The sequence below is a fragment of the Callithrix jacchus genome, chromosome 6 (assembly GCF_049354715.1).
Source record: "Callithrix jacchus isolate 240 chromosome 6, calJac240_pri, whole genome shotgun sequence".
Lineage (NCBI taxonomy): Eukaryota > Metazoa > Chordata > Mammalia > Primates > Cebidae > Callithrix > Callithrix jacchus.
Window position 1 is genome coordinate 77341755 of NC_133507.1, and position 22624 is coordinate 77364378.

The 22624-nt window shown below is 35.3% G+C and overlaps 1 protein-coding gene across 10 annotated transcripts in view; it reads right to left on the reverse strand.

The window, feature by feature from the left end:
- The window catches only part of ARL6IP6 (ARF like GTPase 6 interacting protein 6), a 46054-nt gene that overhangs the window by 21986 nt on the left and 1444 nt on the right, over positions 1–22624 (reverse strand). For 3 of the 10 annotated variants that reach the window (XM_002749434.6, XM_054257638.2, XM_054257640.2), the window contains exons 2-3: positions 21160–21213; positions 6804–6936 (exon numbers count right to left, since the gene is read on the reverse strand). In XM_002749434.6, the coding sequence (XP_002749480.1) occupies positions 6804–6936; positions 21160–21213 (187 nt within the window). Of the gene's footprint in view, positions 1–95; positions 154–1812; positions 1939–2740; positions 2898–6803; positions 6937–21159; positions 21214–22624 lie in introns of those variants that run through there. The other 7 variants (XM_008998887.6, XM_054257639.2, XM_054257636.2 and 4 more) reach the window with 5 other exon arrangements.

Genomic DNA, 22624 nt, shown 5'->3' on the forward strand with positions numbered 1-22624 from the left:
ATTTCTCCTACTGATATATTTCATAATGCAGAGCAGATAGGCTAATTGCTATGGTGAATAAAAATAAACATACAGTCAGTTACAAACTATGTTACCTGCAGATTACTTGACTTTGTGCAAGTGGCTTAAACTTCTGAGACTCAGTTTCTTCATCTATTAAAAAATGAAAACACTAGACTAATAATCACACCTATGAGATGGGTAGCTTAGGAGGGCATTAGTTACCTTCTAACTTAGTGAAGTTTACAAATGGATGGAACTATCTTTCCAAAAAATATGCCTGTTGAAGTCCATTAAGTACCTATCTGGAAATTTATCTTGCAAAGTTCTCTCTATTTCCTAAAAGTCTTGTGCTTATGTAAAAGTGAAAGTTTTTAAGATTTATCTAATAAATATATAATAGTAAACATGAAAAAATTTAATATAAGAAAATGATTTTATTTCTAATCTCAATCTCTTCTTATGAATTATTGATGCAAATTGCTGATTTCATTAAATATTTCACCTAATATTTACTGAAGAGTAATAAATGTTATTTTTTTCTTCCTCTAAGGAGTTTATATTTCTAGAGAAACACAATTGATAGTCATAATAAATATGGTCTTCTCAAATGGTTTTCCCACTTCAACTAGTTATTCTGTTTTAAAAAAGAAAGTCCAGGTACTTAAGTCTGTAGAGACAACAAAAGACGACTATTTTAATAAACCAGTTAATATGACTTCTTTACTCTCTTACAGAAAAAGTATAAACATTGTGATCCCAATTTCAATTTTTAAAATATGCATAAAGATTGGAAAAATATACATTCAAATGTCAGCAGTAATTTTCCCTCATTATTTCTTCCTTTTTGGAATTTTTAGCAAAGAATCTGAATTACTTTTATATAATTAGGAAAAATGCTTACATTAATATTATTGCTTATTTTAGGTGATAAAATACATAACATGTCACAAAGATATTTTTATAAAAGTATGATGTTACATATTGATAAAATATATCAATCTGATTTTGAAGAAAATAAAGTCTGAAAATTTCAACTTTCTCAAAATGTAGAGAAGTTGTTTCCCTGTACAAGGACTCACTCTACTGGTGACACAGAGAATATACTTAATCTGACATTGCTGAAGTAACTGCGTATTTTCCATAAACACTAGAGGGCAGGGTTTTGACCACAAAACTCAACTTCATTTGTATTTGGGTGTGTATATATAAATATTTTACTTATATTTGGGTATATATATCATTTATATTTGTATATATGCACACATTATTTTGTACAAATGCAAAATGTATATACACATTATTTTGTATAATGAACTCTGACTCAAACAATCCTTTTGCCTCACTCTTCCAGTAGCTGGGACTACAGAATATATATACACATTAGTTGTGCATATATTTGTATTTATAATGTGTATATACATGTTCTGTATTTATATGCAAATATATACACATATACAAATATATATACACATCATTTATATTTTGCATTTATACAAGTGATTATGTCTATTTTATATTTTATTTATATTTTGTATTCATTTGTATATATACAACATATATTTTTTATATGTTTTAAAAACATTTTTAGTTATGTAGTAATAAATACATAATCTAAGGCTTTAATATGACACTATTTCATATTAAAATTGGATCACTAGGCTGGGTACAGTGGCTCATGCCTGAAATCCCAGCACTGTGTGAGGCCGAGGTGGGCAGACTGCTTGACTTCAGGGGTTTGAGACAGCCTGGGCACAGGGCAAAATCCTGTCTCTACAAAAAATAGAAAAATTATTTGGCATGGTAGTATACCTATAGTCCCAGCTTGTCGGTTTCAGAGGCAGGAGAATCACTTGAGCCTGAGAGGTGGAGGTTGCACTGAGCTGAGATGGCACCACTGCACTCCAGCCTGGGTAACAGAACCAGACCAGACCATGTCTCAAAAAAACGCCAAAAACAAAAAAAACGTAATTACTAACTGATATGGTTTGGCTATGTCCCCACCCAAATCTCATCCTGCAGTTCCCATAATCCCCACATGTCATAGGAGGGACCTGGTGAGAGGCAACTGAATCATGAGGGTGGTTCCACTAATGGTGTGTGAGTCTCATGAGATCTGATGGTTTATAAAGTGCAGTTCCCCTGCACATGCTCTCTTGCCTGCTGCCACATAAGACGTGCCTTTGCTCCTCTTTTGCCTTTTGCCATGATTCTGAGGCCTCCCCTGCCATGTGGAACTGTGAGTCAATAAAACTTCTTTACTTTATAAATTACCCAGTCTCAGATACATCTTTATTAGTGTGAGAAGATTAATACAGTAAACGGATTAAGACAGGAAGATGTGAGAAAGTTTGGAACTTCCTAGAGACTTGTTGAATGGCTTTGATGAAAATACTAATATTGATATGGACAATGAAGTCCTAGTTGAGGTGGTCTCCGATAGAGATGAGGAACTTATTGGGAACAGGAACAGCAAAGGTAGATTTTTTGCTATGCTTTAGCAATGAGACTGGAAGCATTTTCCCCCTGCCCTAGAGATCTGCGGAACTTTGAATTTGAGAGGGACGATTTAGGGTGGTGGAAGAAATTCTAAGAAGCAAAGCGTTCAAGAGTTGACTTGGGTGCTCTTAAAAGCATTCAGTTTTATTCATTAACAAAGACATGGTTTGGAATTAGAACTTACATTTAAAAGGGAAGTAGAGAATAAAAGTTTGAAAAATTTGCAGCCTGACAATGCAATAGTAAAGAAAAACCTATTTTCTGAGAAATTCAAGCCAACTGAAGAAATTTTATAAGTAATGAGGAGTCAAATGTTAACTGCCAAGACAATGGGGAAAATGTCTCCAGGTCATGTCAGAGGTCTTCATGGCAGCCCCTCCGATCACAAGCTGGGAGGCCTAGGAGAAAAAAAATGGTTTCAGGGGCCTTGCTGCTTTGTGCAGTCTCAGGACATGGTACCCTGTGTCCCAGCTATAGCTAAAAAAAGGTCAATGTACAGCCCACCCTTGATGGCTTACACGTGATGTTGGGCCTGTGGGTACACTAAAATCAAGAATTGAGGTTTGGGAACCTCCAGCTAGATTTCAGAGGATATAGAGAAATGCCTAGATGTCCAGGTAGAGGTGTGCTGCAAAGGTGGAGCCCTCATGGAGAAACTCTCTGCTAGGGCAGTGCAGAAGGGAAATGTGGGGTGGGAGTTCCCACACAGAGTCCCCACTGGGGCACCACCTAGCGGAGCTGTGAGAAGTGGGCCACTAGAATGATAGATCCACTGACTGCTTGCACCATGTGCCTGGAAAAGCCACAGACTCTCAATGCCAGCCTGTGGAAGTAGCCAGGAGAGGGGGCTGTACCCTGCAGAGCCACAGGGGCAGAGCTTCCCAACATCATGGAAATCTACCTCTTATATCAATATGACCTGGATGTGAGATATGGAGTCAAAGGAGATTATTTTTGAATTTTAACATTTGACTGCCCTGCTGAATTTTGGACTTGCATCAGGCCTATACCCCCTTCGTTTTGGCCAATTTCTCCCATTTGGAATGGGTGTATTTACCCAATGCCTGTATCCCCCTTGTATTCTGGAAGTAACTAACTTGCTTTTGATTTTACAGGCTCATAGGCAGAAGGGGCTTTCCTTGTCTCAGATGAGACTTTGGACTATGGACTTTTGAGTTAACGGTGAAATCTGGGGGACTGCTGGGAAGGCATGATTGGTTTTGAGGACATGAGATCTGTGAGAGGTCGAGGCAGAATGATATGGTTTGGCTGTGCCTCACCCAAATCTCATCTTGAATTGCACTTCCCATAATTCCCATATGTTGTAAGAGGGACCCTGTGGGAGGTAATTAAATTATGGGGACAGTTACCCCCACGCTGCTTTTCTCTTAATAGTGAGTGAGTCTCACAAGATCTGACAGTTTTATAAAGAGCAGTTCCTCTACACATACTCTCTTGTCTGCCGACACATAAAATGTGCCTTTGCTTCTCCCTGGCCTTCCACCATAATTGTGAGGTCTCCCCAATCATGTCAAACTGTGAGTCAATTAAACCTCTTTCCTTTATAAATTACCCAGTCTTGGGTATGTCTTTATTAGACACTGTGAGAACAAACTAATACACTAACAAATACATTGAAAATTGAGGCCCTTTATTTTTTATTTTTTTTATTTTTATTTTTGAGATGGAGTTTTGCTCGTTACCCAGGCAGGAGTGCAATGGCGCGATCTCGGCTCACCGCAACCTCTGCCTCCTGGGTTCAGGCAATTCTCCTGACTCAGCCTCCCGAGTAGCTGGGATTACAGGCGTGCGCCACCATGCCCAGCTAAATTTTTGTATTTTTTTAGTAGAGACGGGGTTTCACCATGGTGACCAGGATGGTCCCGATCTCTTGACCTCGTGATCCACCTGCCTCGGCCTCCCAAAGTGCTGGGATTACAGGCTTGAGCCACTGCACCCGGCCGAGGCCCTTTATTAAATTGATTCTAATTTAATAAAAAATGCAAAGATAATTTTTAAAAAAATTAGTTAAATGCTCTCAGAATGGCAGATCTTTAAGAGAATACTAAAACCTTCTCTAACCCCCAAAGAGGTCTTACATTTACAAGGTTTATGAATTGGGATGGCGATAGAAGAGAAGGTGAGAGAGAAAACAAAACTCCAGGAAGAGAGAACAGCAAGAGTAAAATTATGACTTCTGAAAATTGCATAGTTTATGAGGGGCATGTCAATCTAATCTGGTATGTGACTACAATATAGGGTGCAGTAGGAAATAGCTGAGAATGGAAAAGTAGGATAGGGTCATTTGGAGAAGGACTGTGCTGCTATACTTAGGAGCTGGACTTTATTCTAAAGGCAATAGGAAAGCTACTGAAGACTTTTAACCAACAGAGAGCTGTGACTAGATCTCTTTTTATTAATGGAAAGACAGCAGTTCAGTTGTACCTTGGTATCTACTGGGAGATTGGTTCCAGGATTCCCAAAAACACCAAAATCCATGGATGTTCAAGTCCCTTATAAAAAATGGCACAGTATTTGCCTATAATGTATGCACATCCTCCCAATACTTTAAATCATTGCTAGATTACTTATAATGCCCAATATAAAGTAAATGCTGTGTAAACAGTTGTTAAACTGTTTTTTTATTTGTATTACTTTTTAATGTTGTATTATAATTTTTTCTCCCAAATATTTATCCATAGTTGGTTGAATTCAAGAATGTGGAGCCCATGGATACAGAGGGCTGACTGCATATAGGGTGAATCAGAAGAGTGAGAACTTAGAGGACAGAAGGCCAAGATGTCAAGTACACTGGCCTTAAATAGTATAAAAACAGTGAAAATGCAAACAGGAAGTATTCTAATGACTTTTAAAAAGTCACGAACAACTGGACTTGGTGAATGGACAAATACAAAGAATGAGAATTTCGAACCCTGGTGAGTGAAATGGGTGCGTATTGATGGTTTCAAGGCAAAGACTAGAGTTTTAATCACTCTAAGTGCAAAATGCTTCCTGAAATCCAGGTGGCAAGGTCTATTAAATAGCGAGAAATGTGTGGCTAGAATTCAGAGAAGTGAGATATAAATACAAAGAAAAGAATATGATTACTTTTTTTATGATTTATGAAATGAGTCATATTACCTTAGACTTATACCTGTTATTAAAGTAAATTTCTAATTTAGTGGTATCCATGTAAACTATGGGATGGCATTGTACTATTAGGTTTAACTCTTAGTCAATTTAGATTATTTGTCCACCTCAAAAACATAGAACTAAAATTTGCTGGAAAGCATATGACTTACGTTTCATATACAAATAGGGATTAAGACATTTAAAATCTATACATATACATATTCCACACACACACACATATATATATACACATTTAATTTGAAGTCAAACCAAAATTACAAAAGATATATTTATGCGACAAAAAAATTTGAGGGTTTACTAATAATGAAGGCCAGGAGTACCGATGATTATTAATAACTACAATTGGTATAACTTCACATTTATAAAGTCTCTCAAATAAATGTTTTTATCTCTACAACCTGTCTATGAGGTAGGCTAGAGCTGGTACTAACAATAACAATAGTAAGAATTAGAATAACATATATAAATTTAATACAATTTAGTTTATTGTCTGCACATCCTCCCCAAATTTCTAGAATAAACTAGAGATCTTAGGTGTTCTTATTTGGAAATTTATATTTTAAATTGGAACTTTGCTGGCATGAATAAACTAGATTGGAACACTATTAAATTTTCTAAAATTTTCTGTAACATGGAAAAGGAAAATATAGACCAAAGAAATTTAATGCTTTTCCACTATGAAAAGCATCCAATCTGGTCTAGACAAATAAATTGGGTACCATAAATGTTTTCTAATTATTACACAAAGTTAGAATCCTAAGGAAAAGTCTGATCGAATTATTATGTCATTTTAAGTCTGGCCATGTATGAACCTTATAAAACTTTCAAATTGCTGGCATTAATTTTGCCTTTACAGTTTTAAATCAAATTCCATTCCAAAAGGACAAATAGCCATCGAAAGTTCTTAGTTCTGCTATAATTCCCTGAATTTCGGTTTTTAGAAAACACAGCATTATCTAGATATAAATTTTAAATATTATTCTCATGTATCTAAAAGCTGAGCCTACAAGCTGACAAGTCTCATATCATTCATGTTTTATAAAGACCGGAGCCTCTACATATCTCAAAATCAGCCTCTTACTTCTGTGTATTTTAGTATTTTCAAGAGTTGAAACGTGTTTAAAAAATAAACAGGAAACAGGAATACTTACTTGAACCTGGCAGGTGAAAGAGGAGTAGGAGGAAACATTCCTGGTTCAAAAGAATCAAAGTAAGTCACTGTCCAAGAAAAGCTGCAACAGGAGAATCCAGCAGTTAGGGATATTATAAGTAGAGTCCAGAATCCTTAACAGGAAAAGAGATGGGGAAAAAGTAGATTATTAATACCAAAACAATTTAAATTACACCAGTATTCTCATGTTTAGATCACATATAATTCTGATCTTCTAAATTACATGAACCTGATACTACAAGAGATTTGAACTTAGCGCAAGTTATCCCATGTAGAAGTATATATTACTAAAGCAGAACTAGAAGTCATATCATTGAATATTTTTAATGATAATATGTTAAAAAAAAAAGGGGGGTAAATTCAACAAGAACATAACACCTTCAGTTTTATAAAATGCAACTACAGAAAACATGGTCAAAATATTTCACAATATTCGTAACATGTCTTGAGGCCAGACAAGCTGGCTCACGCCTGCAATCATAATGCTTTGGGAGACTGACGGGGAGAATGGTTTGGGGCCAGGAGTTTGAGCTTGCAGTGCACCGTGATTGCGCCACGACTGCACCATGGCACTCCAGCCTGGGAGACAGAGTGAAACGCTGCCTCAAAAAAAAAAAAAGTCAAGTCTTAAGATTTTTCATGTAATTTCATAAATCATACCTTATCTTCATTATTTAGTACTGATTCCTTTCACTCCACACCATGCACTTTTGAAACATGCATCAATGTGGGGGTATCTCCTCTTTACAATTTTCTTATGAACATTATAAACCTACTCTGATTCTTAAACCTTGCTCAGCATATGAACAAAAGTTGATTCCTGATTTACAAATTGTGTGGGACCCTAGATTTTATTTGCATTGAGTTTGGAACTGTATTTTCTCACAGAAGTCAAATCACAAGAATAGTATTATAATGGGCTTAAGGAAAAGGGTTGAGAAGAACAAAAGGCATAAAGTAAAAAGAAAGGGGTAAGTTAATGCTAAGGTTTTTAGATACTATTCATAACCCATTAGGAGTAATAAAAGAATAATGATTTGTTCTTGTGGTTACAATAAGAAAGGAAATACTGATATTTAAGTGGCCAACTCCCTTTAGTTAAGTACAGCTTTATTTTGATGTGAAGTTTTCAAAAATTTTATACATTAACTCACTTATTCATCTACTCAATCTATACTGAGGGGCTACTATATGTTGGTTATTGTGCTAGGTGATGGGGATACAGTGGTGAGGAAAACAAAAAAGACTGCTGTCTTCATGAAGTAATTCTAGTGGCACAGAAAGATAATAAATATGTAAATAAATTAACGAGATAACTGTATATTGTGAAAACTATTTTGATTAAGATGTTACCACTTAAAGAACGTAACATCAGAACTCAGATTAAAAATGTGAACACATTTTTCTTGGAAGAATAACAGTTAATTCTAAAATTCACATGAAATAATAAGCAAAAAGAGAGACCAGTCCAACCAGATATTGACATATTATAGGACCTAAATACCTAAAACAGTGTGTACTGATATACAAATAGATGACAGGGCCAGGAGTGGTGGCTCATGCCTGTAATCCCAGCACTTTGGGAAGCTGAGGCAAGAGAATTACGTAAGGCCAAGTAAGGGTTTGAGACCAGCCTGGCCAACATGGTGAAACCATCTCTATTAAAAATACAAAAATTAGTCAGGCATGGTGGTGCATGACTATAATCCCAGCTACTTGGGAGACTGAGGCAGGAAAAGTGCAGTAAGCCAAGACTTCCTGCACGCCAGGCTGGAGTGCAGGACTACTGCACGCCAGCCTGGCGACACAGTGAGATTCTGTATCAAAAACAAAGACACAATGGAACAAAGCAGAATCCAAGGTCTGGAAGAAGGCAGAAGAACGCCCAAATAGATTACTACAAAATTTTACTAATTCAATGGGGTGACCACTTACAAAAAGGAAAATAAGTTGGATCCATACCAGATACTCTGTACTATGCTAAATTCCACCAAATAATCTAAAGTTGTAGAAAGTATCACTGGAAAAGTCATTTATAGCTTTGGAGAGAGAAAGGCCTGTCTAACCATAATACAAAATTCATGACCCATATAAGACATAATGTTTCAACTATATACAGTCAGCCCTTCCTATCCACAGCTTCTATATCTGGATGTAAAATACTTGGAAAAAAAAAATAAAAGTAACAATACAACAATAAAAATAATGCCAATCAAAACCAATACATTATAACAACTATTTACATAACATTTACATTATATTAGGTATTACAAAGAGAAATGGGAAGATGTGGATAGGTCACATACAAATACTATACAATCTCATATAAGGGACTTGAGCATCCACAGATTTTGGTATCCACCAGGGTTCCTGGAACCAATCCCTCAGATACTGAGAGACAACTGTATATAGGTAGACATCCATACTACCATATATGAATAGCAAAATCAAATGTCAAACTGAACAACAAAAAATTTTTAAATATACATTTGCAATTTAGAGCAAGAAGGGAAAATCTCCTACAATAGATTAATTCCCAGAAAACAACAACAAAAAGGCCAGCAATCCAAAACCCAATATAAAAATATTCAAATACAACTGTCGAATAAAAACTATAAATGTTGAAACATGAAAAGATGCTCAATTCAATACCATTAATAATAAAGAGAAACTGAGTATCATTTTTTCATCATCAACTGACAAAAATCAGATAGTTGGATTAACATTCTCTGATGCTGAGGCTGTGAATAAACAGAAAATCTTCATGCATCGTTGTTTTGGGGAGTAAATTGTTATAATTCCTACGGAGAGCAGTTTGGCAGTATCTGTTAAAATGATGCATGTATATGTTCTTTACTCAAGTAATTTTGTCTATCTTTGGGACAGTATGCCTCTGTATACTGTACTAAAAAATATGAACTTGCATAAAATGATGTATATACAAGATTGTTCTCTGTAGCTTTGTTTGTAATAATATAAATTGGAAACAATCTAAATAATCAGTAATGAAGGTAAAGTATTGGTTAAGTACATCCATATAATGGAATATTATGCAGCTTTAAAAATGAATGAGGAAGCTCTTTATGTACTGATATGTAAAGATCCTGAAAATATACTGGTGAGCCCAAACTGAAGGTTCAGAACATCTCTATGCATTTGTATAAAAAGAAGAAAATACGTATTGTACACATATATATGCCGTATATATGAAGAAATGTATATTGTAGTTAGATATTTAAAAATATTTCTGGAAGGATGTAAGAATTTAACATTGGTTCTCTGGGGAGGGAGGAAAGAGTGGTTGGGAGAAAAGAATAAACCCTTTTCAGTCTATACTCGTTTATACTTTTCGAATTTTGACCCATATGACTATTCTACCTATTCAAAATAGAATTAAGTAAGCTTATAAAAAATTTTTTTCAGTCAGGCAGTCCTTTCTGAACAGGGAAGTCGTATCAGAATCTTTGTGGACTCATTTTCATACAGCATGTTTAAGACAAGTTTCTGAAGTGTGTGTGTTCCATGCCTCAAGAATATAGGGAGGAATCATTGAGAACACTAGCAGATGACTTAGGAATTATTAAATTTCCTGACTACACAAAATTATCCATGAGTCTTTAGCAAGAAGCAGGTAAAAAGTATATGCGTTGGACTGTTTGTAAATCTTGTAAAGCTCAGTAACAGACTGAAAAAAATGGTTAAAGTACAGACTCACAGGAATTATTCATAAAAAGTGTGGTAATTTTTGAAAGATTAATCTAAATTATTTTTCCTGATATTCCCTTCTCCCATCCCCCACATGTCAAAGAGCTAATGGGCTCTTGTGTTCCTTTCTCCAGAAGAGGGATGTGGCAAAGCAGAAAGGAGAAATAGCCTTTCTACTTTTATGTTGCAAAATATTTACAGAAACATGTACAGATATAATCAGGGGTAGGAGTGTGGATATAAAAAATGTCTTGAATGCACAGCAAAAGACAATGAGTTGATTGGAGTACAGATAAAATGTTTGTGTTGAACAGGGAAAAAGAGAGTAAGGGGCTTATCCACAAGTGAGAAAGATTTCCCTGGTTTAAAGTATGTTGTATGCATGTTTGCACTGTGTGTGAATGGGGAAAGGGAGTATTGCTACTGGGGCTTCCTGACAAAGCATCTAGAAAAGTCCACACAAATCCACACAGGGAGTGTAGCTGTGTACAGTATCTCAGTAGATAAGTACAGAGCCAAGCCTGCAGATGCTTCAGCCCTAAGCTAGGCATAGAAACAGCAGATGGTCATGTGATTGGAAGTTGCTACATCTGCAAGACTATCCTGACCACAATAAAAGGTGTTTCAATACTCACTTGAGCAAATGTCTTTGAGGTTTAGTCTGTACCTTCACTCCAATATCCTGGCACAGTATCCACTTCTAGCTCCCCAACCCAATCTGGAATTGGGTGAACAGAACCTTAGAATAACCTTCCTACCAACCCATCATGCTAGAGGGTCAAAAAAGAAACTATAAGATTTAGTGTACAACTACAACTTACGGGTTGCTATATTGTCAAATAACTGTTATTTGCTATTATTTAGTTGACTATGTCTAAAGAGGGAAGAAAACAATTGACAAGTCTAAAGAGAGGAGAAATAATTGACAGTTTACTCAAACTTTAACATACTTCTCCAGAACAAAGATGGCAGTTAAGAAAAACTTCTAGGTAAGTGAGGAAAGACACAAAGCATCATAAAATAACCAAATATGAGGCCTTCTAAAACCTATTAAACTTTTTCACTTGGATGTTTTAATCGGGTACCTATCAAATTTAATACAAGAATATTCTTGGGTTTTTCCAAAATTATTCCACAATCTAAGTATTTACCACACACTGAGCATTTTAATTATTTTATGTTCATTTTAAACTAATTAAAAGCTGCATCATGAATAAGTCAGGTCGCAATGATAGGGCTAAAAAAAGTACACTGCAATATTGTGGTCTAGAAGTGCTTATGATTTGGGAAATTACTCAATTCATTTACAAATAAGCAGAAAAGCCACAGAAATTGATAATTTCCAACAACTAAATTTGTTACAAGTCAGTATCTGCAGAATCCGTATGCTAAAATTTTCATGTTTTATAAACCCATTTTAGAAAGAATTCACAACTTTAAAAAGGATATAAAAATGTAAGCATATTAAATGAAACTCTTCCTTCCTCAATTTGCCAATTTCACTTCTAAAAGTGATCAGCTAAGAGTCTGTTGTGCATCTTTCCAAAAATCATATACATATCTAGGTAATATAGGTACATATATGGAGCCAAATACAAAACGTACCTATATTTTCTCAGCTTATTTTCCACAAGTGGGATTCTCACCAGAAAATTCGTTTTGCACTTTGCTCTTTTTCACATATTCTGTTGGAGACCTTTTGTATCAGTACCCATAGCCACATTTCTGTTATATATTTTTATTCTAGTTTTTTACTATTACAAACAAGGCTACAAGGAACATTCTTGTATATAAGGGTACAGCTGTACAGGGAGAGAGATGTTACAAATTTCCAGAAGAACTGCTGCCAAAGAATGCAGGCTTTTAAAGAAATACACATACCCCTCTTTTCTTCTCTACAGCTCAGTATTCATCAGTTGATGAAATGATATATTAATCTTTGCTGGTTTTTTTTTTTTTTTGAGACCAAGTCTCGTCTGTCACCAGGCTGGAGTGCAGTGGCGCAATCTCGGCTCACTGCAACCTCCACCTCCCAGGTTCAACCGATTCTCACACCCCAGCCTCCGGAGTAGGTGAGACTACAGGCGCCTGCCACCGTGCCCAGCTAATTTCTGCATTTTTAGTAGAGATGAGGTTTCACCATGTTGGCCAGGATAGTCTCGATCTCTTAATCTAGTGATCCACCCGCCTCGGCCTCCCTCGGCTGGGATTACAGGCATGTGCCACTGCACCTGGCCAATGAAATTATGTATATTAATCTTTTCCATCAATTAAAACCTCTTAAGCTCAATGTTTTCACCCAAAGCAAAAATGGGAATGGGTAGGAATTTCCTATCCCAACCCCTCTGCTGCAATGTTATACCCACTTATCTAAGAGTTTGTTTTGGCTTATTTTTCAAAATAAGCTATTCTGGTATCAGGGAATACTTTTCTAAAAATATCCTGGCAACTTTATTTCTATAAAATCTTCCAGCAAAAGAGGTTGTTATATGCTTTAAATATTTTCATTTTGTTCAACAGTTTAAGCTTACAGGGATGAGGGAACTTTCAAGAAGTTTTATGAAGTCAGACACAGAGGCACCAACTTGCGCGTATTGCATATAATCAGAATACACCAGAAAAAAATACAAAACTCCCATAGTTAGCACATTGGGGAAAGGTTTCTTATTAAATAAATGTTAGGTAATCAACTGCACATCCTTCATAAAACTTCATGTAAGTAAACAATGGGATTAAATGTGACTGTAAACTAGTAATTTCCAAGTCCTAAGTAAGAGCTTCTGACATTTGAAATGTTTAAATAAGCTGGTATACTTATATTATGAAATACAATGTAGTCATGAAAAAATGAGGTAGATCTATGTATACTGATACACAACGCACTAACACATTTTAATAAGGCTGCAAAATATATGATTCCAATTATATTTTTTCTATAACGGTGAAAAATCCATGTATTTTAAATGACTATACTTATGTAATGGAACAGAAAATGATGTAAAAAGACATACAGGTAGATGAGTGAAGTCTTTGCTTTAATTGTTGGAATTTTTCCCATTGAGAGTAAATTACTTACTGTATTTTATGACATTAAAAATGAAAATACAATACAGTAATGCATTACATGATGACAGGGATATGTTTTGAGAAATGAATCATTAGGTGATTTCGTTGTTGTTCGTACATCTCATAGAGTGTAATTACACAAACCTAGATGTACAGCCTACTACACACTTATAAGCTATACATTATAGTCTATTATTCCAATGTTACAAACCTGTGAGGCATGTTACTGTACCAACTACTGCAGGCAACTGTAACAAAACAGTAAGTACTTGTGTATCTAAACATATCTAAATATAGAAAAGGTACAGTAAAAATATAGTAAAAGATAAAATATGGTACACCTGTATAGGGTACTCACAACGAATGGAGACTACAAGACAGGAAGTTGCTCTGGGTCAATCAGTGAACAAACAACTGATGAGTGAAGGTGAAGGCCAAGGACACCACTGTCCAGTACTATAGACTTCATAAACACTGTACACTTAGGATACAGTAAGTTCATTAAAAAATTTTTCTCTTCATTAGTAAATTAACTTTAGCTTACTGTAACTTTATAAACAAAAAACTTTTTAATCTTTTCTACTAACAGTTTAAAACACAAGCGTACTGTACAGCTGTACAAAAATGTTTTTCTTTAAACCATTACTCTTTAAGTTTCTATTTGTAATTTTTTTTTAAACGTTTAAAATCTAAGACATATACGCATCAGTCTAGGCCTACATACGGTCAAGATATCAAGTCACTGTTTTTCACTGCCACATCTTTTTCCACTGAAAGGTTTTCAAGGGCAGTAACATGCATGGAACTGTCATCTCCTATGATAACAATGCCTTCTTCTGGGATACCTCCTAAAGGACCTGCCTGAGGCTGCTTTACAGCTAACTTTTTTTATGCAGAAGGAATACAATCTAAAACAATAAGCACAGTAAATACATAAACTGGTAACATAATTGTTTATTATCAAGTATTGTATACTGCACATAATTGCGTGTGTGTGTTTGTGTTTTAAGACTGGCAGGTTATATAAAACCAGATTGGTAATAGGTTGGTTTATACCAGTATCAACACAAACATGCGAATAATATGCTGTACTACCAAATGCTACTAAATAGGAACTTTTTGGCTCCACTGTAATCTTATGGAACCACCATCATATAGGCATATATGAAGACCACTGTTGACCAAAATGTTATATGGTATATGGCTATACTTCAGTTAACTTTAAAAGGTGTAAAAAGTATTACCAGCTGGCTACTAATGAAACTTAGATGTTTCATATCCATGAAACTAACCAACAATTTTTAAAATGTTTATGTAAGCAAATGTTTTCAACTTTATTATATTCTATATAGTTTTCGAACTTGAGAGGATGACCATTATTTTAAATAATTTGGTATCCTATCTAAATCACATTCTATAGATCGCTCAAGTCTTTAATTCCCTAGAGCAAAATGTCTCTCTACATGTCAAGACACAAGTGCAGGAGCAGAGGAAAAGTGGTCTCTCCTCTCCTGCCAATGCAACATGAGCACAGTGGATGCACAGAGTGCATAGTAGCTATAGTAGTTACACTGGTTAAGGCCTTCACGCAATCGCCTGACCACTGCAACCCAGCGTGTAGCATTTCTACTCTTCCTGTTGAAATAGGTGAGGAAGGTGACACGCTGACAGATGAAGACACTGAAACTTGAAAAATAAATAATACCTATAGTTCCCAACCCCGGTAAATCATTAGATTCACAGGGGCAAGTTAAAAAAAAAAAAAACAAAACGCTTTTATTACAGATCATTTCAAACAGAGAAAAAAGTTGAGAGAAGTATATGATAAAACTCATATAACCATCATCCAGCTTTAAACAATTAACTCATGAGCAATCCTGTTAAATGTATATTCTCCTCTGAAACTTGTAATCTTCTGTATAACGGAAAACAGTCATCACCATTTATCATCTAAGTCCAACAAGCCTTTTTGATTTCCTTTATTTTCACAACATTTGAAGAATAATTTAGTAAGCAAAAAGACAGTGGGGAAAAAAAAGTCGTTAAAAATTTTCATAAGAAGTAAATACAGCAAATCCAAATTTCAATTCCAGTTTCCCTAGTTATATACATCAAAAATGGGCATGACCTGAGTGTAAATAATTGCTTACTAACTTCATGCATGAATCTACAACATATCCATCTTGTAAACACCACTTCCAGATTTCAGATACCTCAAAAACTGGCTACAGCTTGTCATCATTCCTGCTTTCTTCTTTTTGCACTTGCATCATCAAAACACAATATTTGATGGCATTTTTTTATGGCTTATTTTGATGAAGACAACAATTTTCTTTGTTCCATAATTTATAAAACATTTTCATTTTCAGATTGTAAACAATTCAAATGGTCAATCCAATTATTTTCTTTTGCATTTCTTCCCCAATCACTGTGGATACATTTCCCTTTATCATCTGTCCACTTACATACAGTATCAAATAAATTAAAAAGGAAGACCTCATAAAAGATGAATAAAATATTAGGATCTATCCTTTTAGCTAAAAGGGATGGTTTTACTGTTCTTGCCTGAAGTCCTTTCCACTGAATGACTGACTGGATGAGAGTACTATGTTGTGAAAAGAGCCAAATAGTAAATATTTTCGGCTTTGCAAGACATAGTTCTTTGTCATAACTACACAACTATGCTGTTGCAGAGTTAAAGTAATCATAGATAACAGATACAGCAATAGGCAAGGTGGTGCTACAGTAAGAATTAAGAAACAGGCTGTGCTACCGTAAGACTTAGGAAAGTCTTACTGGAATCCTAATTCCATCATAATTATTTTATTCTTTTCAGCATAGTTGAGAATTGATGAGTAATACTGCAATAATTCCTAAAATAATGAAATGGGAAAATGTATTGAGATAGAACAATATATGAACACTAAAATCCCAAAACATATTTTAAATTTATAAGTGACCAAAAAACCAATATGGTAATTTGAAGATCAAATAAACTTTATGAGAAATACAGCTCAGTTTTCTTTATTCTTTTGAAGAATAAGTCATGAAATTTCAATCCTTACCAACGGAACTGCTCAAAATAATTCAGAAATGAAAAATTGTCCAATGAACCAACCGTACAGTATACACTAACACATACAGCCAATTAAGTGACTTGATTCAGTAGATAATTATAAGGTCTGAGATTCTGTAAAAGCAAAAAAAGAAAATCTCCAGGGTCTTTTTTTACGTCAGGTTTGGGAACTACTAGGCTAGGAGTTCTCAAAGTATATATAGCCCCCTAACTAACCGCATCAGCATCAACTAGACACTTCTCAGAAACGTAAATTCTTGGGCTGCATCTCACACTACTGAATCAGATATCCTGTGCCATCTGAAGAGCAGCAAAATTTATCTTTCAGGTGATTCTGATGCCAGCTAACTTTTGACTTCATTAGCCTAAGAAAGGTCCCTCCCAACCACCAAACTTGGACCAGGGAGTACCACACAATGTTAAACCAATTTCTGAGATTTAGGAGTCCTAATGTCTGGTGCTTATTACTGCTTCTATAGTTAAGTAGTCCTATAATGATTTCATGACTAATAATTTAGCTGCACATGACTAATTCTTGCTAATAACCCATTCTTTTTCTGTCTTGCTATACTACCTAGACTGTCTATGGTATAAAAATTGTAATACGGACTTTCTTGAGTTTTGGTTTAGAAGAAAATAACATTGATGGATACAGGGTAGTTGAGAATACTACCCTGAGGAAATAACACACAAAAAAATAATGGTTTTTGGCATATTGTAAAAGTGCAATAAAGGGTGTTATTGTTAATTATTGAAACATACTATTCAGTAAACTTAAATTTGTGCTTTCCCTTAAACAAAATGTTTCTCATTGCAAGTTACACTTATACATTGCAGAAAATAAAAATAGAAACAACCAATCAATTCAGAAACCCAGATAAACTAACATTTTGATTATATTCTTCCAGTTCTTTTAGGCTTTTGTTTCTCTCTTTTCCTTAGTAATCATTCTTTCAATAATACAAATAGATGATACAATTTTACAAAAATTGTGCTACAGAACAGGATATTGGTGACTTTTTAGATATTAGAGCTACCTCACCCAGCTGTAGATGGCACTGTAACATTTCCTTATCAGATGATAGGTTCAAATTATAAAGTGGACACACTGGCTGAAAAGTTCAAGTTCAGAGTTTCAATCGTCATTGTAAGGATGAAACTGAGTTTTACTCAACCTGTATCTTTTTAAGAGGATGGGCCACCTCCAATACATCCTTTCTCTTGGACATTTTTTAACACTCTAATGTTCTGTACCATGAAATCATGATGGCTGAAACAAAATCTACAGATGCTTTTTAGAAAGCAAGTCCCCAAGTGATTGTTACCCATACCAGAATGAGAATTGTTGTTATAATCTGTTCTTACTGAGTGCTATGCCAAACTTGGACTAGGATTAAATTGTAATAAAAATTATGCAGTGTACTAAATTTTTACCAGTTTGTCCAGAGAGAACTACTCTTTCATGGTAGAGCAGTCACTTTGTTCACATTTATTTTTTATAAAAATCAACTTACTTTCAAACAAAGAATTGAGGCAATTTGTAGTAAATTTTAAATATGAGTCATGGAAATATTAAGATAACAGCATGTATGGGCAGTAATAAGTATGCCAAAAAATCAAGGGTAATATACAAAACAATCAAACACTACTACAACTGGCTATGAGGTTCCTAATAAACAGTGTGAAATAGTGAAATATAATAAAATCATTATCATCTGACCAAAAGCTGCCTGATACTTTTCTCAAACATAATGGATGACTTCAACATTTTTAAATTAAATATTTCAAATTGTTTCTTCAGGTGAAAACTTTTTTATCAACTCCAGAAAGGATATAACTTCATAGGCATCTCCTAGAAGTAAACTAATGAATGAAGCAATTTTTCTTGATATCTAAGTTAATCGACTCAGTGTTGATTTAGATGGAAATCAAGTTTGAGAGAACCATCCTACCTTTTCAGCTATCAATTATCTCAAGAGGAGTTGTCATCATAGGTAAGCAGTCAAATTCAAAACATTCTGTAAATAGGCTAACTTGTATTTTTCTTGAAAACAGTAGAGAATTGCAGCTTAGAAGAAAAGAGCAGGTGTTACCACAATCACCTCCATCTTTTCTTCTGTTTTGCTTTGAGACAGAGTCTCATTCTGTCACCCAGGCTGGAATGCAGAGGCGAAATCTTGGCTCACTGTAACCTCTGCTTCCCCAGTTCAAGTGATTCTCCTGCTTCAGTCTCCAGAGGAGCTGGGATTACAAGCCTGTGCCACCATGCCCGGCTAGTTTTTTTTTTTTTGTATGTTTAGTAGAGACGGGTTTCACCATGTTGTCCAGGATGGTCTTGAACTCCTAATCTCAAGTGATCCTCCCACCTCAGCCTCCCAAAGTGCTGAGATTACAGGTGTGGACCAGGGCACCAATCACCTCAATCTAATAAGTACTTAATCACCTTGGTGCTGTTTCACTGAAACAGATTTTTAAGAATCCTCTTCTGGTAGAGAAGACTACTCTCTATCCAAGTTATAATACATATATTTGCTGTAACTATTCTTTCTTTAAAATTAACCTCCAGGAAACTGATTGAATTAGCCCATTAAATGATAGTTACTACTTTTATTCTCCATCTGACCACTAGTGTATTGGCTCAAAACAATGAGCTTTGTTTTGGCATAGTTGTTGGGTTTTTTTTTCCCCCCACCATAAAGACGCAACACTTTTTGCTTATTTCTGACTCTTGATAGTAAATTCATGCCATTAGCAAAATCTTAATGATTTTCCTATATGCTGTAAAAATATTAAGTAAATATCATGCATAGCTAAAAGCAATATGGGATTACTTAACCCTAAGTGGAAAAGGAAGCAAGATCATGTCAAAAGATCTATCACATTCCTTTTGACACTGAGCAAGCCATTCCTTTAGATAACAATTGCCACTCATTCTATTCCTAAATGAAAAACCATGACAACTTTTAAACAGCAAAAGGTTAGAATTCATGACTAGTTTGAAAGATTCTGTTTCCACTATATCAAGAGATGACAGATCAATAAAAGCTATGGAAAGCCTAATACTCTTGGCTTATTTCTAGAAATAAAGCAATGTAAAATGTACACTGATAAAATGAGTAACTAAAAACCATGTTTTCTCATGCAAGAAGGTGACAAGAATAGACAAGTTTCCATCCAATATCTAGAAAACCAACTTCTTTGTAATTTGAAGATAAAGCGTTCATATTTCACCTTCTGCCTGTATCACCATATGGGTAAATAGCCATAAAGTGGTAGGTTAGAGAGTTTAGCAAAGATTGGGAGAGGGGAGGACATGTATGATAGTAACTGAACCATCTATCTACACTGATCAAATCAAATCATTTAAAGTGATCACATCAAATGACTTATTTGATTCATCCGATCAAATATAGAATGATTAAGTTTTATCTCCCTTCCCCAATTTAGAGTGATCAAATCAAATAAATTATAGCAAAAAGAACTAAAACATGCTGGACAGGTAAAGTTTTTAACTCTCCAAAATCATTTTGGTGAAGAGAAATATAGAATAATCTTTTTCACTGGAAACCCGTGAACTATATAGCATTCAACAGACACTGTAGAAACTGAGGTCTGACTCTCCTAGTCATTAACTTGTGCAATGATAGTCAATGCTGTTAAAAAAAAAAAATGCTGCACATAAAGATTTGAACTTAAATTCCTCCTAACACCTACTTAAGACATTATTTACCTTTGCTAAGATAGGGAGGAAGTTCTTTTGTTTTTAAATTCCAGAGAAGAGTTGTGGTAAACCTCTTCCAGAAGGTAATCAGGAAACGTTAAATATTCTCTGGACCCGAGTCACATGCAGTAGTGTTTTAAATGTATTACTAGTGTGTGTGGTATATACACACACCAGTACCCATTAAAAAATTATTATTAAGACAAAAACAAAAAAAGAAAAAACTATATTGCTTTTTTGAGACAGGGTCTCACTCTGTGGCCCAGGTTGGAGTGCAGTTTAACAATCATGGTGCATTGCAGCCTTGAACTTCCCAGCTTAAGTTATCCTCCCACGTCAGCCTCCCAAGCAGGGATTACAGGCACTAGTAAAACCACACCTGGCTAATTTTGTTTTACTTTTTATAGAGACAGGGTCACACTATGTTGCCCAGACTGGTCTTGAACTCCTGGGCTCAAGTGATTCTACAGCCTCAGCTTCCCAAAGTGTTGGGATTATACATGAAAGTGTTGGGATTATACATGTGAGCCACTGCACCTGGCCCCATTAAAAAATTACAGCAAATATACCATATATGTATAAACATACTCCACATATATATAAAGGAAATCTAATACATTTTTCACAAACATATGCAAATGAAAAACATAATACTGAATGACTGCACATAGAAATATATTAAGTATTTTAACCCAAATTTAGTTCAAACATGATCTGGAAACACAAAAGTGAACTCAAAACCAAAGGAAGTGACAATTAAGTCCATACCTAATAGCCCAGTGTCTACATCATCTTCATTTTTCACATTCTCAGCATGCAACTCTGTAAATACAAAGAGGGGCTTAGGTAGGAAAGTAATATAATTTGAAAACTAACTCAAGGGCTGTGAAGGCATTGTAGAGCTGTGGAAAGTGCTCTGAAGTCAGTTAAGAACTGGGCTCAAAGTCTGATTCAATTTACTAGCTATGTGACCTTCAGCAAACAAGTGAAGTGTTGACCACTAAAGGAGCCAACAGCCATGTACTGTACATAAAATGGGAGTACTGTTTATTCCCTAGGGTTGTTGTGAAGACTAAAAAGCATACTAGGTCGACTTCAGTTCCTTTCTCCATTCTTCAAAATAAACACAGTTCAATGTGCAATTGAATTTCACTTATGGTTTTGTGGCTTTATGACACAAAGGCAATGTCTGAGCAAAAAAGAAATAAGCCACCCAGGAGACAAAACTATCAGGATTGCAAAAAAGGGAAAAAAGGGTGGGGGACAGGAATGACAAAAGAAATGAAACCCTGGCAGCCAATCATTTAAGACTGACAGTTTACATTTTATGAACATTCACAGTTTAGCATTTTATGAAGAGGTAAAAGGTTTTAGACCCATGCCATCTGCAGCCCGCTAAAAGCTGGGAAGCAATGAGGACAAATAAAAACTGGAGTTAAATAGATTTAATGTTAATTAATGAAGTACAAAGGTAACACTTCAGTGACAATGTTTTGAGTGCTTTTCATACAACAAAACTCTTTTGGTTTTTTTTTTTCAGTAACTTGGCAAAGGTCATAAACTAGTGAGAATGGAAATTTAAACTTAAATTTGCTTCTTTCTGCTGCAGTATACACTGGACAACTAAATTATACATCCGTATGCCTTGGAATAAACTTTCAACTGACCAATATTTCAACTTCAGACAGAAAAATAATTAGAGGAAGAGTGGACTACACTTCCCGCAATAGAGCTCTGTGCACTACACCTGTATTCAAACTTAAATGCTAAGAGAGGCTAATTTTTTAACCTACAAAAGTAGAAACTTGGACTATGCGATGGAAATCTTTGTCCCTCAGGATTCTATGTATAGCAGAATTGGTGGATAGCACATCTTTATTTGTGGATGAAGGCCACTGAACATATATAGCCTATTTTAATTATATGCACTTTTCATAGTCTCCTTTTAATGGTGGGTGTTTCGCGTTTTAATTTTGCCAATATTTCATCCCCCATGTTCAAGGACTCGAAGATATTTCTTCAAGAGTATCCATTGAATCAAAAGATCCTTTTTAAAAATGGGTCTCCTGATCATGGATCAGGACTTTCTAATTAGAAAAGGCAAAGGGCTGGAGAGCAAAGAAAGATGCAAATAAGGATGGGTGAAAGCAGCTGTCAGCCTGCGGGCTTCGGCAGCGCGAGGGAAAGGGAGATGGGGGCAGGCGAGAGCCACACCCTGGCTCAACTTTACTCG